This window comes from Dreissena polymorpha, chromosome 10 (genome assembly GCF_020536995.1).
Source record: "Dreissena polymorpha isolate Duluth1 chromosome 10, UMN_Dpol_1.0, whole genome shotgun sequence".
In the NCBI taxonomy this organism is placed as follows: domain Eukaryota; kingdom Metazoa; phylum Mollusca; class Bivalvia; order Myida; family Dreissenidae; genus Dreissena; species Dreissena polymorpha.
Genome location: NC_068364.1, coordinates 19,934,274 through 19,951,541, shown reverse-complemented (window position 1 = coordinate 19,951,541; position 17,268 = coordinate 19,934,274). Strand labels below are relative to the sequence as shown.

The following is a 17,268-nucleotide window of genomic DNA, read 5'->3' as shown; positions in this document are numbered from 1 at the left end:
AACAAATTTCTCATTAATTTTGTGTTGTCGGACGCAAACACTTATTTCACAACTAAATATCACCACTTATACATATTACTAGGTGATTAGGTTGACCAATTTTATGAAACATATGATATAACAAAGAAAGCATTAAGGTAAAATGTGATTAAGAACTACTAGTAATCTTTTTAAGCGAGTGTTCACTTACTTTATTCACGCACCATTTAATTCGAGCGACACAATGTCTGCGACCTTCTGATATTCAGGGCAGTTTGACTTCATTACCGGGGAAAAGTGTGCGAGGGTTCAATTTAACTCACTGGGTCCGATCTTTTCTCAGGTAAGAGTCTGTAGAAAGTTTCTCTAGATTTCCGAGTCTTGTCGGGAGCTTAAATGGCTTTTAAAAACAAACATTATTATTTTTTATTCGATGCTAATTTCAACTAAGAGAAAACTTTACTTGTTCCATCAAATAATTTTCATTTGAAATTATCGTTTTGCATGGCTGGTGTCAGTGTATATGTTAACATCATTTAATGATGTTTTTCATGGGACTTTAAACTGTCATTTATTTTAATATTATGAAATTAGTTGTGCTTGTATTGTCAGATTACTAAATTCTATCATCTTTATATTAAAACTTTATGCTGTGAATTGCGACATACAATATTTGCTGACAAAAACAGCCTGCTATACCTTGGTAAGCTGTTTACGGGGCCATGACCCAAAATGCACACTAGCGAAATCTTAAACCATAATATTATTTTTGACCATTCATTCTTACTCTAAAGATTATATATCATCTAACCTTCTTTACAATGGTATTTGTTCGTGGATTTATATTAATACAATGACTCGTTAAATTGTTACGATCAGTTTGGTTTACTCAGTAGGTAAAGTGCAATAAAGTCTACAGAAATCTATGGAAGTAAAACAACTTAATTTAAATTGTTTCATAATGTTGGGTTAGCTTACTTTTTAAACCACAGTAAATCCACGAAAGTGCATTATTAAAGATATAACAGTTATCATTTGAAATGGATACATTAAGTATACCTCAAGTGACAATCAAGAGGCGGAACTCTGTATATGCAAGGTACTCGAGCTTTATGTATTCCTTCTGTGTGTGATTAAGAAACCGAAAACAAAAAAAACTACGTTTTGTTTTAATAATTTCAGCACAGAACGGCCTGTAAGAACCAAGCAGTTTAACCCAGATTTAATATTCCAATTCAAAATGCTTTACTCAGAGGAAATAAATTAAGATAAGACAAATTATGCAACTGTCAATGAATATAATTGAAATGCCGGTACTTTAATTGCGTCTATGATATAAAGAATGTACTACAAGAAAAATTAAAAGATATACATGTGCTTAATAAAAGTGTGCTTTAAAAGATTATGATCGGTACTGCATTATGTTCACCACTCGAGAAACAATCGATTGATCGGTAAAAACGATATAGATAAAAACGATACGATACGATAAATTGACGAAAGGGAAAAACACACGAACCTACTCTGCCTATGATCGTTTATGACTTTGAGTATACTCAGCTTAGTTTATGATGTTTTTTTTCACAGCTTTCTCCCTAAGGAGTCAATCAAGTGAAATGCAAACACAGGTCGAACATTTAAAGTATTATACACAATTATTTAAACTGGTTCAATTAATCCGTTGCGACCTTGAGCCAAAATGAATTTAATCCTGTAGCTGATCAAACCTGTTTTGTTCAGTGTACTGAACAAAATAATTATTATGATTAAAATGTGTCTTTGTTTATGTCCCCCAGTCTATACTGGGGGACATTGTTTTTGCCGTGTCTGTTGGTTTGTTTCAAATTGTTGGTTTGCGTCAAACTTTAACAATTGCCATAACTTTTGCAATATTGAAGATAGCAACTTCATGTTTGGCATGCAAGTGTATCTCATAGAGCTGCACATTTTGAGTGGTGAAAGGTCAAGGTCAACGTCATCCTTCATGGTCAAAGGTCAAATATATGGGGACATAGTGTTTCACAAGCACATCTTGTTTTTACTAGCAGTTGGTTGATTGAGACAAAAATTCAAAATATGGATATGAGATATGAGCGTGAAATACACGAAAACACGCAAAGGATAAAACACTATTGGCGTATAACTACAGGTATATGTTGTTTTAAAATAAACAGACGTGATTATGTACAACATCTGGGTTTGATAGTAGGCCACATCTAGGAAGGCTTGTCAAAATTGTTACAATTAATTGATCCGCGTCATGAAAACATGATCTTATGCCATGTGAGACTCTTTGCTTGAGACTTGCTTGCTCATGCGCGCATCAGAATCAACACTGTCCGCTATAAAGTCAAGCATGGGTTCGTTTTTTGCCCAATCAATTCGAAACTTATTCAGATTGTTTTATAATGATATTTTCCCCGAGTCTTTAAATGAATCATGTCCTTTGAAAAACATGACTGCTAGGGATTGGGGCAATTTTCTTAATAAATGTATTACTAACTCTTTGTAACAGACAAGGAGTCACATTTTGTGTATATTCGTCTTGGAACTGGCTCAGAATATTTGTTATAATGATTCATCGGCCGCTTTTCAAAACGATTACGGCCTGTTGAAAAATATGGCCGCCAGGGGTTTGGGTAGTTGTCTATAAAGCGTGTTGTGAAACCTGTTAAACATTCTTGAAGTTATATGTGTTTTCTAATAGTCAAGAAACTTGTACAAATCATATTCCAATTGTTCCAATGATATCACGGACGTGTTTGAAAATTAATAGGTCCATCCTTTTGAAAAAAATGGCAGAGCTTGTTATACGGCTATGTTGAGCCCTTGCGAATACTCTAACAGTCATGGTTCCGGTCCTTTGAACAAAATGGCCGCCGGGAGTGGGGGAGTGCAAGTTTGTTTTTTTTATGGCTAAAGTAACACATTATGAACACTCTAAAAGTAGTCTTGGTGTGTCAAATGTTCATGGTGAGAACATTTAGAACATTTAATTTGATACTTTGCTACTTACTCGACCGAGTTCGAAATCCGATATGAATTATGGATTCCATTAGTCGGGGTGATTTTCCTTATTTTGCTATAATAAAACATGTGAACCCTCAAGAAGCCACATTAATCGAACAATGAACATAACACTTTCCTAGAACATTAATTTTGATCTAAATATACATGGCCTTAGTTCCGAAATGGTTACAGAAACATCACACAAATGCTCAAAACAGTTCCTTCTCGTCTCAGATGTGTTTCTTAGGCATTTCGCTCTCTTGTTAAAAGGTAGGTGTCTTCTGTTGGTAAATAAATACATACGCTTGGAAAGTTTCCTTACAATTGAAAGTTTTAAAAGTATGTATGTCAATATTACCAACACGGAACAAGAACTAAATGTCACCGTGGTGTAATGCATATGGTGTCCACCAAGCGGCTGGTAGGCAACGGGTTCGATCACCACCGTGGGAGCATTCTTTAGATCTCCCCCAAATACATCAAGTACTGGTTCTGCCCCGGAATCGGACTAGAGAGCGTTTCAAATAAGTAGTTAGTAATCTTATGCGACCGAGCTTAAAAAAATAATCTAGGAACTTAAAAAACAATACTACCCTGTTCGATTCAAGGATATTTGCGCGCTTGAAGGACATCTAAAAATATTTTCAAAAACCCAGACAGTTGTAAATTTCACCAATAATCCCCTACAGATTCGATTGGAAAGAAGTTACACTCATGCGAGACACCTTTTAATCTTCCTCAAACTGTCAATTGTTTTATTTAATTTTTCTTTTCATTCATAAATCAATTAAATCCTTAACAAGTTCCGTAATACAATATTGTTTATCACAATATATCACGCAGATTTCTGGCCTGTAAACAAATCGCTACTGATATAAAAGCCGTCATTGTTTGTTTTACTTTATTTTATAGTGAACTTAATTGTTGTTCATTGAATCTTTTTAATAATTATGGAGAGAAACCGCGCTTTCGGGAAGCTTTACCTACTTTACAGAAATCACCGCAGCCTTTATGACAGGTAAACATTAAAACTAAAAGTTGAAAAAGAGTTGTCGTAAAAAAAGCGTTCCGATAATTAAATTGCTTTCCGGCCATTAAACAATAACATCCGTTTAGATTAACGTTCGTATGAATTCTTAATTATCAAAACGAAAATTACATAATTGAACCATCATTAAAGATAATGCGATTTTAATAATTTATGATAGACGTGTTTTGTTGTTGTTGTTTTGCCTTTGAGATGAACATATCTGTCTAATGAACACTTTCTGCGTTGTTTGTCAAGAAGCTTAACGTAAAAGTTATCGTTGGCTTTTTTGTATAAATCAGAATCAGAGTTATGTGTTATTATTTGCATATAATTCATGACAAACATGATTAATTATTAAGAAAAACTCGACAGTCAATAAGTTTCAATAGGAACTTGCTCTAACACACCGCGTTAAATTCAAGATGTAAAACGATCTGTAATTATTTCATATATGTGGATTAACATGTTTTCATATTTTATATTTGATGTTTACTTGAAGCTATTAAATAATATTAGGAAGACAACAAACCAAAAAAAACATTTAACACTTGTATTTTGCAAATCTGTCATTAAGTCACAATCGAAAATATTATTCGTTTATGCAATTTAACATGAATATATGAAAAAGGTCCTGCCATTACAACGAAGCAAAATGATTCCAATTCGACCAGAAAAACAGAAAATAAGTCGAACTTGGAGGAAATGGGGCTCAATTCATATGCGTAATGTATCCTCCAAAATAAGCCTGTCCGGTGACGAGAGTTTCCCCCTGAACTGTATTTTCGAAAAATACCTTCAAAGCGGAAAGTGTCGTCCCTGATTAGCCTTTGTGGACTGTACTGACTAAGCTGGTGCGACACGTATCGATATTGCTGTTAACCCCGTTTTCACAGAGAGTTGCAAAAAGTACATCATTTCAGATTCACGGTTTCATACAACGCGTGCATTTTCAAAAGATTCTGTGTGCGCTGTATACATAATTCTCCATTTAATGTTGTTTACTCAGTTTGCGTCTTCTTCAAAGCATTTCGTTTTTTATGACGATTGATTGACAAGTGTTTCATCAACGTGAGTTTCATTTCAAACACGGTGGATAAGATTAACAGATCTATTAAAACATATCAGAAAACAGTATCTAATAGATAATATTCTTTATCGAACGACTTAATCAAATTATTGAAACAAAGACAAGTGCCTCGTTAAAAAATTTCTTAAAACAAACTTCCAAAAAATTGAAATTCGTCAGAAGTTTGTAAATTTCAAAGAGTGGAACTATGTATAAATCAAAGTGGGCGACAATTAGCGAAAGAATCAGAAAAACATCCAAAGGAAGTTTGCTTCAAAGGTAACTAACATAATAAGCATCTGTTAAACTTATTTTATTCAATCGTTCTTGTACTTTTTCGTTTCATCTTGTTCATATGAAACAAAATGTGTTTAATCAAATATGGATTTTGTAGATCTTATTCTACACTGGGTTGCCACACACTTGCGCATCTTATTTATCGTATACCTAACTTGGTAACTTGATTACATATCGTATCAAAACGTAACGAGGAATAACGACTCTTGAAGTTGCCATACGTGTATGAACAATATATATATATATATATATATATATATATATATATATATATATATATATTTGTTTTCATATTAAACGTTCTCTATTGTTTTTACTTATTAGAACGTAGACCTATATTTGAGTAAAGGCATCTTTCTACAGAAAATATATAAATCCATGCTAAATTTGAATCAGATCTACTGAAAGATATATTGACATTTATTGCAAGAAAAACGATTGTGTTTGTAAGAAATACGCGTATGTCTATAAATGAAATCGCTTGGTGCTAAAGGAATGTTTATACTTCCGAGGCAACACGGGATATCATGTTTCCAGTATAGGCGGAAAGTGTCGTCCCTAACTCAGTATAGGCGGAAAGTGTCGTCCCTAATTCAGTATAGATGGAAAGTGTCGTCCCTAATTCAGTATAGGCGGAAAGTGTCGTCCCTAATTCAGTATAGGCGGAAAGTGTCGTCCCTAATTCAGTATAGGCGGAAAGTGTCGTCCCTAATCCAGTATAGGCGGAAAGTGTCGTCCCTAATCCAGTATAGGCGGAAAGTGTCGTCCCTAATTCAGTATAGGCGGAAAGTGTCGTCCCTAATTCAGTATAGGCGGAAAGTGTCGTCCCTAATTCAGTATAGGCGGAAAGTGTCGTCCCTAATTCAGTATAGGCGGAAAGTGTCGTCCCTAATTAGCCATTGCGAAATTAAACAGGTTAATCTCACTTTGCACAAGTGCATTAAGCCCAGTTTTCCCAGAACGAAGATAAAATGATTTCCTTTAAATTGAACTAGTTGTCAGTTCAACAAACGTTATTTACCTAAAATTTATTTATAAAAAATACGAATCTTTTTATTTGGCATGGACTTGAACTTTAAAGTATTGCTATGAAACTCCAAACTCGACAATTGATATCATTTCACTAAATATTGTTCATTTCACGCATTCAGTTTGCATCATAGATAATAGTGAGAAGACATTATATGTTAACCTAAATCCTTGTCAAAGAAACGTGTTTTATACGCTTCAATCGTACGAAACCTGCAGTTAATTAATGTATTTCTTGTATTCTATAACTTATTTTTAATCTATTGATTAAGCGAACAAATTCTACAATAAAACGCGCACTAAGTAAAAATGTACTCATTGAACATTTACTCGTTGTTTATACCTGATTTAACATCAAAACTAATGAGGCTTAAGTCGCTTATTCAAGGATCGAGCGTTGTATGTCTTTATAAATAACTTTAGTTAAGGCTCCTTTTATAATTACCGAAGTTTCTCATAGCGTGTATACACATAAACGAACAGCCTCCCCTTTGACAATGGTTTAATACATTTTTCTCATGAACTGAACTCAGTTTTCTCATGCAAACAAGGTTTCTCACTTTATCTTAAACACGTGTTAAAGGGTCCTTTTCACGTTTTGGTAAATTGACAAAATTAAAAAAAGTTGTTTCAGATTCGCAAATGTTCGATTTAATTATGATATTTGTGAGGAAACAGTAATACTGAACAATTACTAGCTCTAATATAGGCATTATAGGCATCTTTTGACGATTTAAAAACCTGAAAATCATAAAGCGTTGCAACGCAAAACGATTAAATAATTTGGAGAGTTCTGTTGCTGTCGCTATATTTTGTGAAACTACGATGATTGCTTATATATAGTATAAAGAAATTGTATGCGGAAGAATGGTCGAGGGGTCTTAGTTGGAGACTTTTTACACCAGGACTTCAAGGGTCAGTGGTTCGAGCCCTGTTGAGGGTTACTTTTTTTTCATTTTTTAATTTTATTCTTTATTTTTTTAATGGAGCTTTTTAGAGCAAATGTTTACATTTGTCAATATAAAGCATGTAATGACAAACTTCAAAACATGCCAAAATCTGTGAAAATGCCCCTTTAACATAAGAAAGCAGTGAAGTCCCACTCTCAAAAAAGAACTTAAAATTAACGTGTTGCTGACTAAAAGATTCGGTAAATGTTAAACGAGTTGGTAGTTGGGCGTTTTAATACTTAAGATAGTTGGTAATTATTTGAGAGTAAATCGATGAAGTGAGCTACGTTCGTGGCAATGTTCCTCTCATGAACATGTTTATATTAAAGCCCCATAAACACTAAAAAAATGAACGAATATTTCGGTAAATAAAGTTAACCCATAAACATCCGTGTTCCTTATAGCATTAGCCAAAATTTCAAAGCTAGATGTGGTATGGTAACATAGATTGAACGAGATGCAACATGACCGTTTTCATTTTTTGTGTGACAATATTTTATATGTGAATTTCCCGCAACGATATCCGAACATTTACTAGCGAACGCAAGATTGGCCACGGGCAGCGTCGGGCCCACTACGTATTTCGCATGAGATGCCCAAAGTCAATTTCGCGAAAATTAAAACGAGCATTTTGCATTTCGTATATCTTTAAATCTTTATAACCAGACCACATCTAGCGTTGATATTTTGGCTATGGTTATAAGGAACACTGATTTTTATTTTACGAAATATTCGTTGATTTTGAGTGTTTATGGGGCTTTAATTTTGCACCAAGAGCTATAAAACATATACTTAGTTTGAATGTATTTCTGATAAACAAAATTGTTTTAAATAAATGAACGACATTTACTTTCTATTAAATAGTTTTTCTATATAAGATTGCATAAAATAGTTTTTCGGTGCTAATGATTTTAATAAAATTACTATCTGTGCGTTTGTGAACGCGATCACATGCTAGCATATACTTTATACTGGCATTTCTTTAAAACTATAAATCGTATAACCTTATACTTTTCCTGAGCTCGGTTTTCGTGATTAAAAACATATCACGTTTTCACTCAATGAAGGACATCTTTCGAGGCATTTATCTCGCCCGTCTTGTATTTCTGATTGTGCAAGTTTAATTGAATAAAACAATTTGAATGAAAGTTTGAATACAAATGCAATGCCATGTTTATAAGAACATTAAATTAAGCGTAATTTCAGGCGTACCTTAGAAAACAGGGTTTTGACTTTGAGATTTAGACAAAAGCCAAATACCTCAAACTTTCATCTTTCAACGTAGTAATGCTGCAGACACACATAGAACAGAGAAAATAACCACAAAAGACATGGGGACAATTTCTTAATGATTTAACACTTCATGAAAAAAATTCATTCCTTAAATTCAGTCGAAACCCGATGGCTCAAACTCGTCTGGACCGGCAAAATAAGTTCGAGCCATCCGGAATTCGAGCCATCCGGTAAATGCCGCAGTATGTGTTTATAGTGTTTTCATTACACTGCACATGGCATACAAAAAACTGTCAGCATTGAAAATTATGCTGAGTTCGTTTTTCGTAAAAATACAATGTCCGTATAAAATCAAAGCGCTGAAGGCACTGAAGTTGTTCGCTGTTGTCGTCCTTGATTAGCTTGTGCGCATTGCACAGGCTAATCAGTGTGCACAGGCTAATCTTATTTGACATGCATTAAGCCCCGTTTTCCATGAAAGCAGCCAAAATGTACAGATTTCAATGATAAACACTAGACTGGCCAATGCCATCTTACAAGCTGGTATATGCACTCACTGCAGAAGTAGAGCAGAAGCATTTGCCGTCTTCAGTGCAGACAGGCAGCGGTTATCGCTCCTAGCATAGTGAGTTGCGGTTCTTACCGTAGCTAAGGCTTCTAAGCACATACTGATTTGCAAAATATGCTCTGTTAATTTAGTCGGCCGCTAACGCGACCAACTAATAATACTGTGTTCGTGTGTGGTAAAAATACAATTTTCGTTTTTAAAAAAGATGCATGTTGAAATCACAACCAAAAAAACATTTATAATAAACATATCTAAAATGAAGGAAAAATAAAATCAACGTATAATTGAGGTTATTGCTATTAAACTTATTATACTTCTTCCAAATTTGTATCGTAACTTAAATGTGTCGTAATATGTTAACTTAAACTGGCTTCTGAACCTAAAGTCTTTGTTCAATGAATCCATAAACAACCGTTTCATAATTATTATCAATTATTTTAACCATTGTCGCAGAAAAACAGATCTTGTACAACTTCATAACGGCTCTTAGAAAATAGATTCATTTAAAAATGTCACGATATGAAAACAATTCACGTTTTTTTTGTTGTTTTTGTAAGCCTTATTCATGATCATTTTCGTTTCAAAATAAATTATTCATATATTGTGCCTGCTTAAATACTACATTTTGACTTAATTCAGTAAAATTATTGTTTTAGTTTTGCTCTGAAATCGATTACATCTGTGACAAATTGAACATCTCTCATTTCAGTGTAAGCAAAGACGCCACTTACAGTACTGCCATTCGAAATTGATATTTTCTGTTTCTGTATATTCAATTAAAGACTGGCAATGTAATTTCCGTAAAAGTTTAATTTAGAACCAATTTGGGATGTGAATCGGGCCTTTTCAAGTGTGGCAAACAAGCATATTATATTGGAAATCCATATAAACGCTTTTGAAATGGCGTATTATATTTTTCCCCACAAATCACTCGTGAACATCCATAGCCATGTTACAGCGTTCCGCCCGACAGAGTTAGGCCCGGCTTGAAGAAATAATAGAATCTTGATCAGATATATTTGCATTAAGAAGTTGGTGACGTTATTTGTAGTGTCTGTTTTTGTTGTTCGTAAAATGTGTAAGATTTTATTTTTCGTTGTACCGGTAGTTTACTACGGCTTGTTTACCTGCTAAGAACGAGGTTATTACCATTCTAAATTACTACGATTTTTCCTCGTTCCTAGTCAATGCAACCATTATTCCACCCGTCCGTCCATCCGTCCGTCGGTCAATCAATCCGTCCGTTGAGTTGTTATGCTTTGCACTTATTTAGTAAAAATGTCATTACAGTTATTTGGAAACATTGCTTACGTACTTTTCATTCATTCTTATGTACCTCCGTCCGTTTGTTTCTGTTCAAGTGTTAATTTGTTTCTAAAAATACAAATTCGTATCCAAACAATTCATTGTGTCCACTACTGATCATACATAATAATAATCTTGCCCTTAACACTTAAAAATAATCCCGATTTTGCATGCTAGCGAACGATTATCCATTATGCCCCGCGCTGAAGAATGCGTTGAAATGGCGCAAACATCTCGATTTTATTTCCAATAATTGAAATTTAACAGGGCCATTTATTTTCCCGGATTGACGTAAATGGACGTGTGCGCTCTCCAAAACAAGTGCAAAATGACGGATGGGCTAATCACGCGTTCATTTATATGGTGACGTTGTTTACATATGTAACAATCTATATCAGGTTTTCTCTATTGAAACATAAACTGCTGCTACGAAGCGACGAAGCGCTAAGCCGCATTTGTTGGATATATCAGTGCATATTATTTTGCGTATATGGGATTTACCGTACATTTCAATAATAGGTTTAATTTTAATTATTTCGATCATTTTTTAAAAACTACTCGTGTCTAAACATGTAAGCTTGTATTATAATTGGACTTTTAAATGCCCATTTCTTGGGCGTGCAAATCATACAGAGAATGCGAAAATACTATAAAAAAAATTAACCCTTTTATGCCTAGCGTCTAGAAAACAGGCTTTGGCAAACAGCGTAGACCCAGTCTTCGCTGTTTGCTTAAAAGAATTTATGTTAGAAATATTCTAAATATAGAAATAAATATACTAGAAATCCCTAATTTTGGAAATAAATTGATCTAATTAAGACTTATCGGAGAATCCACTCGGCATACATGGGTTAATTATTAGGCAATATATGGCTCTCTGGACATATTAGACTATCTAAACAGTTAAAGCGCGTTTTTTGTGGAAGCAAAGTTATAAAAAAAATCGTGCTTTAACAATAAGCCCGTGAGACTTAGGAAACATGTAGCGTAAGATGTGAACAAATCGGATGTTATTCAGTTGCAAAGAAATGATTTCAACCACACTATGTAACCCCGAAATAAAGACGAGGGATGAATATTTTGCAATTTTGTAATGGAAATCATCGGATCAAAATGTCAAGAGGTTCAAATTCAGTACAACTACTTAAAACTGAATATCAGATCACATACGGGCTGAATTTGTCCTAAAAGTTGATTTACAAATTATAGCGTTGAATATTAATGATTTGTTAACAAAATAGCTCGTTTGCTTTTACACATCCGTTCACGAAATAGTTCAGTATTCCAGATATTCTGAAATAGGTTGTTTCGGTGATGGTTTTACCTGCAACTTTACTGGCGAACAGTCAATTATAATGCGCATAATTTTGCGATTTGTTTGAATTTTATAAATGTATTACTCGTACTATTGTTATGGAGTTAATTGTGTGTTCGAATGTCTTCTGGGATTAAAAATGGGATAGTATTTGTGAATCGAATAGGCACTTGACCCTTAGTTCGATGTCATTGTCAAGTTCGTATATCTTGTGGTATTTGTATAATGTGAATCATGGTGCGCATTAACAATTTCACAAGGGATAATCTAAAAAATAAAATAAAAATATGTTTTTAAACATCTGTTGCTGTCAATAGCTGTCGGGACATTGATTGGCAGTTTTGAAACCTGAATATATCATACATGGTTTCGGCGTTGAATTATTTACACCTAATATATAACCGACCAAAAACGAAACGCTCGCCTTTATATAATTTTCGATATTTATTTATGAATCCATTAACGAATCGATATGTATAATACTTGCGCTAGCCGTGTGATTTAAATCGTTTGTTTTTAGTTAATGTTTGTACCTTCCGTTCCAAAATTTACTCAATTCGAAAGTTGTCATTTGCCAATATTTGAACTTGTTACTTCAATACACAACGTATTTCAGTACTGCAAAAGTCGGCAGAAATCGGACATAATGACTGACCATCAGTTGTAACTAATCAGTCACATCTACTATTGATTTAACAATTGTGTCATACAATTATATTTATCAATAATTTGATTCTAGACGTTATTTTCATAAGAACAAATAAAAGAAGTGATATATATTGACCGGTTCAGTGAAATCAAAATACCGTGGAGGAGGTTTCGCTTAGTGTTTTTTTTTCGCATTTGTGTGAGCCCCTAAAAGTGCCCAATTGAGATGAACAAGTCAACTCGACCTACCACTAGGTATACATACCTCCACTACAAGTCATACGTGGGTGATGGTTCCAATAAAAGGCGAGTTTTCTTGTGATTGTTACATATTTGTGTATGGTTTTTGTTCACATGGAATACACATTTTCATGTGATTTTCTTTCGTTGATCTTACAGCTATTATCCATAAATGTGATCACATCATCTTCTAGATTTAAAAGTTCGCATTAATGATCACGTTCGCTTATTTAACGTGTTTTCATCTTTTATTTTCTAGACGCTTATCAATTAGCTAAATAAAATTTGGTATTATTTATCGGTGAATAAACATTGACGTCAACTTCCGCATTAAAGTAATTAATAGCCACCCAGCGTTACGAAAACAAAAGATGTAAACTAAATTGCATTTCTTTTTTATTGGAGTAGGATTTGAACAAATATTCATGCAAGTTTATTCAAATTATAATAAAGATACGGTATTCATGAACTCGATGAATTTTCTGCATTTTTAATAGGGCATATTTCATAATTTGGAAAAAATAATTTTGTTCTTTCCTCAATGAACATCAGCGTTAGAATATTATTGTTTTACTCAGTTTTATTCTTCCGCTTGAAAGTAGACTGTCTAAAGGAAACGCATATTTATCCAGAAGGGTTGCGGGTGTTGGCGGAGTTATTTTACGGGCTGCACAAGCGAGCCTGATTTTGTACATTCAAAAATCCGTATTCAATCTGATAGATTCTCTTTAACGCTTCAGGCTCTTAGTCAGCTAATCGATGTATTAACCCATTTATGCCTAGTGGACTCTCACATACTTCTAAATTTGATCAATTCATTTCCAAAACTAGGGATGTCTGGTATATTTATTTCAATTTTTATAATATTTCTTACATGAAATTCCTTTAAGCAAACAGTGCAGACCCTGATGAGACGCCGCATCATGCGGCGTCTCATCTGGGTCTTCGCTGTTTGCCAAGGCCTTTTCTAAACGCTAGGCATAAATGGGTTAATGCGCGAAACTCGTGACTGTGTTCGCTTTACAGTGTATCGAACCGTTCAACGCTTTGATTCTAATGTGTTCATAAACGCCTCGTGCGTTACATTTTAGTTTATTTCTGCTTGCAGGCGCGTAGACGATTGCCTTACGAAGGACCCCAGTCTGAGGGAGGACCAAGTCAAATGTGAGTTTGATATTCAGTTCATTAAATATAAGTTTGCTATTCAGTTCATTAAATGAGAGTTTGATATTCAGTTCATTGAATGTGAGTTGATATTCAGTTCATTATATGTGAGTTTGATATTCAGTTTATTAAATGTGAGTTTGATATTCAGTTCATTAAATGTGAGTTTGATATTCAGTTTATTAAATGTGAGTTTGATATTTAGTTCATTGTAACCATTTTAAGCTCTGCTGCATCGAAGGACGAAAGCTCATTTAGAAAATCACATATCCGCTTCTTTGGTAGAATCTGGGTACATAGTGTCTGAACATAAGATATTTAGAAAACTTCATGTATCGAGCACAGGTCCCGTGTTAACTCACCAATATTTGGACTTATGATAAAGAATACAATATAAATTGATATATTCAAGATTGTTTGGATTTTAATCAGAGTTGACATTAACTGCATCTCATTAAATGTATTTTCATTAAGTACATTATAATGCCAACATAAACACCATATATAGCTTGTACATCACAAAAGTCAGAAGTGCTTTTTTCTAAGGTCTATTTCGTTTGTTTAGTCTTAAGTCTAAGTATGTGTTGGTGAATGCGGGCCAAGATCTGCTGTTCACTATCCACTATATCCACTACGTCACAGCTACCCCGATTAGTTGTTAGTCGACTAGCGTAATTGTAAACAAATTTACACTAACATGTTCATGTTCACACTTCTTTGTTGTTTGCCATCCTTTTGGATGTACTAATAATACATTAAGAATAACACGTTATTAAATATTTTGCGCACGATCATTTATGTCGGTCACTTTAATTAGTTTTCTCGAAAGTGAAAATTTAAGCTTGCTTAATATGAAATACGGTTTTATTCCTCATTCCTTAGTTTATGAATGAAACTTAGGAAGGGGTATGGCCTAAATATTAAATAAACGTGTGCATACGATTAATATCTAAGATCTAAGACATAGTAATCTAGACGCACACGTATTAAAAGCAAGATTTGTTGGCTAGACCGGCACAGTGTATTGATAGGAAAATTAACAGAACGCTAGCTTCTTTCCACGTGGTATGGACTTCCCTCATGATAAGACACGTATAAATATAACTGTCCGTCTATCATTTATTATACATTGTAACAAAGGGAACTACAATCACCATGAAATTCTGCATGAAGCAGTCACCGAACAGATCATTATAAATCGCTCCATTCGCCACGTTCCGGTAAAAATGGGCTTAATGCAGTCACCGAACGGATCATTATAAATCGCTCCATGCGCCACGTTCCGGTAAAAATGGGCTTAATGCAGTCACCGAACAGATCATTATAAATCGCTCCATGCGCCACGTTCCGGTAAAAATGGGCTTAATGCATGTTCGGACTACAAAGGCTAATCTTATATGAAACTATACGCATGCGCATTAAGCACCGTTTTCCAAGAGCGAGGCTCCTCAGTATAGCAAGCTTAGTAATATTAGATACTATTATTACTAGCAGAAAGGATTGAACGTTTCTACAGAATCATCATGTAGGTTCCCTGTTTTATGAAAATTGTTTACCGCATAACTTGGCCATTATGCATATTCGTCAAATTTATGTGCATCGTTACCCTGACTGTGTAAGTAATCAAAGCGCTGTAGGCGCTGAAGGCCTGGGGCTAGGTTTAGTGTGACGTAAAATGCATTTAAGATGTTTTGTCCAAATTTCTCCCTTTGTCCGAATGTATACGGATTGAACCTAGCGGATGAGTGCCGAAGCTCAGAGACTGTAAGAAAGGACAATGCTTGTGTATATACTATAGTGTACATAGACGGCGGAGGACAACACGATACTGGTTGTGGGAACGATAACATTTTGTTCAACTCTACAGATCTGGTTGAGGAACTTCGTCTACATAGGCGGTGAAGATATACAACAACAACAACATGGCCGCAAAAAACTGCTATTATTTGGCGTCAAATATATTACTTTCAATAGCCTAAAATAGCTTTCTATTACATAATTAACAGAATAGAAAAACACTCATTCTTCCTTTGTTATGTGTATACAAAAGAAAATCTACTTAAGACCAAGTCTAACTTTTGCCGGTAGAGCCCCGTTCCATCCCGGTTTGCTAACGCCGGTCGACCGGCGAGGACCGGGATGATTCGTAGAATTTTTTTAACGCAGTCACACTATTTCCCGGTGCCCCCCCCCCCCCCCGTTGAAGCCGGTCAACAGCCCGGCAGAGTCCCGGTCAACCCGGACTGGCTACGGTTTATCCCGGTGAAGCCCCGGCAGAGCCCTGTTTGTTGCCGGGGCGTTGACGTAACTCTGCCGGGGTCTGTATGGGTCCCGGTGGAGCTACGGTGCCGTCCTGGTTGTTCCCGGGGCCGTCCCGGTTGTTCCCGGTGCCGCGCCGGTCGTTACCGGTCCTTCCCGGTGACTCCCGGTTCATCCACTTTCCCGGTAGAGCCCCGGTTTTCCCCAGTTCATCCCGGTCGTCCCCGATGGAGCCCCGGTTCATCCTGGTAGAGCCCCGGTTTATCCCGGTAGATCCCGGATCACGCAAAGGGGCTCCGCCGGCATCATAGTGAGACTGGGCCTTTACCTTGATAAAGAACGATGAACAGATTCTGTACGCTGTCTCACGTAGAACTTTTCGCGCTCGATTTGCGCGCTCGATCTGCGCAGTAAAATATCATATCCGGTAACTTCGTGCATTTCCGAGAATGATCATGAATATTTGTTGTTGTTGTTTTTTTCATTTTCTTTTTTCTTGAATGTCTCGTTAACGCAAAATAAAATAACAAAATCTTAAAATATGTTTATAAATACCAAATGTAATGTCTTCCAAAAAATGTATCAGAAAAAAATTCTTCTTACTGTTTCCGTAGACACTCGTATCTTTTCGGCCTAGACCGTCAAGTGAGGAAATTATTGTGGCATGAATATGCAAACAATAATAAAAACTATGTCGTAGCCAATTCTTAGCAATTTTGCTTCAATAATATTTTTTACACGTTTTATGACATTGGCATGTTATATAGTATTGTTTTGTATTTACAAGGCGGGTTATCGAGATCTGCGAAGAACTTCTTTGATTGTGCATGAATTACCGCCAAGTGGTAAATCGGACTTTTGGGAATTAATTCATTCGTGGGTTTTGGCAGCCAGCCAATTCTGACTTTCTCAGAAAATTGTATCATTGCTATGGCCTTACATCGTCGGATACCCACGACTAATTCATTCCGTTACTCTCCAGCATTCGATAAATGGAGAGTAGCGGAATGGGTCGAACGTGGGTATCCGACGATGATGGCCTTAGGGCTACGCCCCAGGCCAAAATGGAGAGAAAGATTAAATATAGCAACGCGGGCTAACTTTCTCGTGATAAATGTGTATCATTTCGATTATCGCTTTGTAAAATAGAAGTATGACGACTGAGTCATTCTGCAA

The 17,268-nt window shown here is 35.3% G+C and overlaps 1 protein-coding gene across 3 annotated transcripts in view; it reads left to right on the top strand.

Moving 5' to 3' along the window:
- Positions 1-17,268, top strand: part of LOC127848274 (uncharacterized) — a 60,809-nt gene that overhangs the window by 39,045 nt on the left and 4,496 nt on the right. For all 3 annotated transcript variants that reach the window (XM_052380644.1, XM_052380643.1, XM_052380642.1), the window contains exon 3: positions 13,778-13,833. In XM_052380644.1, coding sequence (XP_052236604.1) covers positions 13,778-13,833 — 56 coding nt within the window. The remainder of the gene's footprint in view (positions 1-13,777; positions 13,834-17,268) is intronic.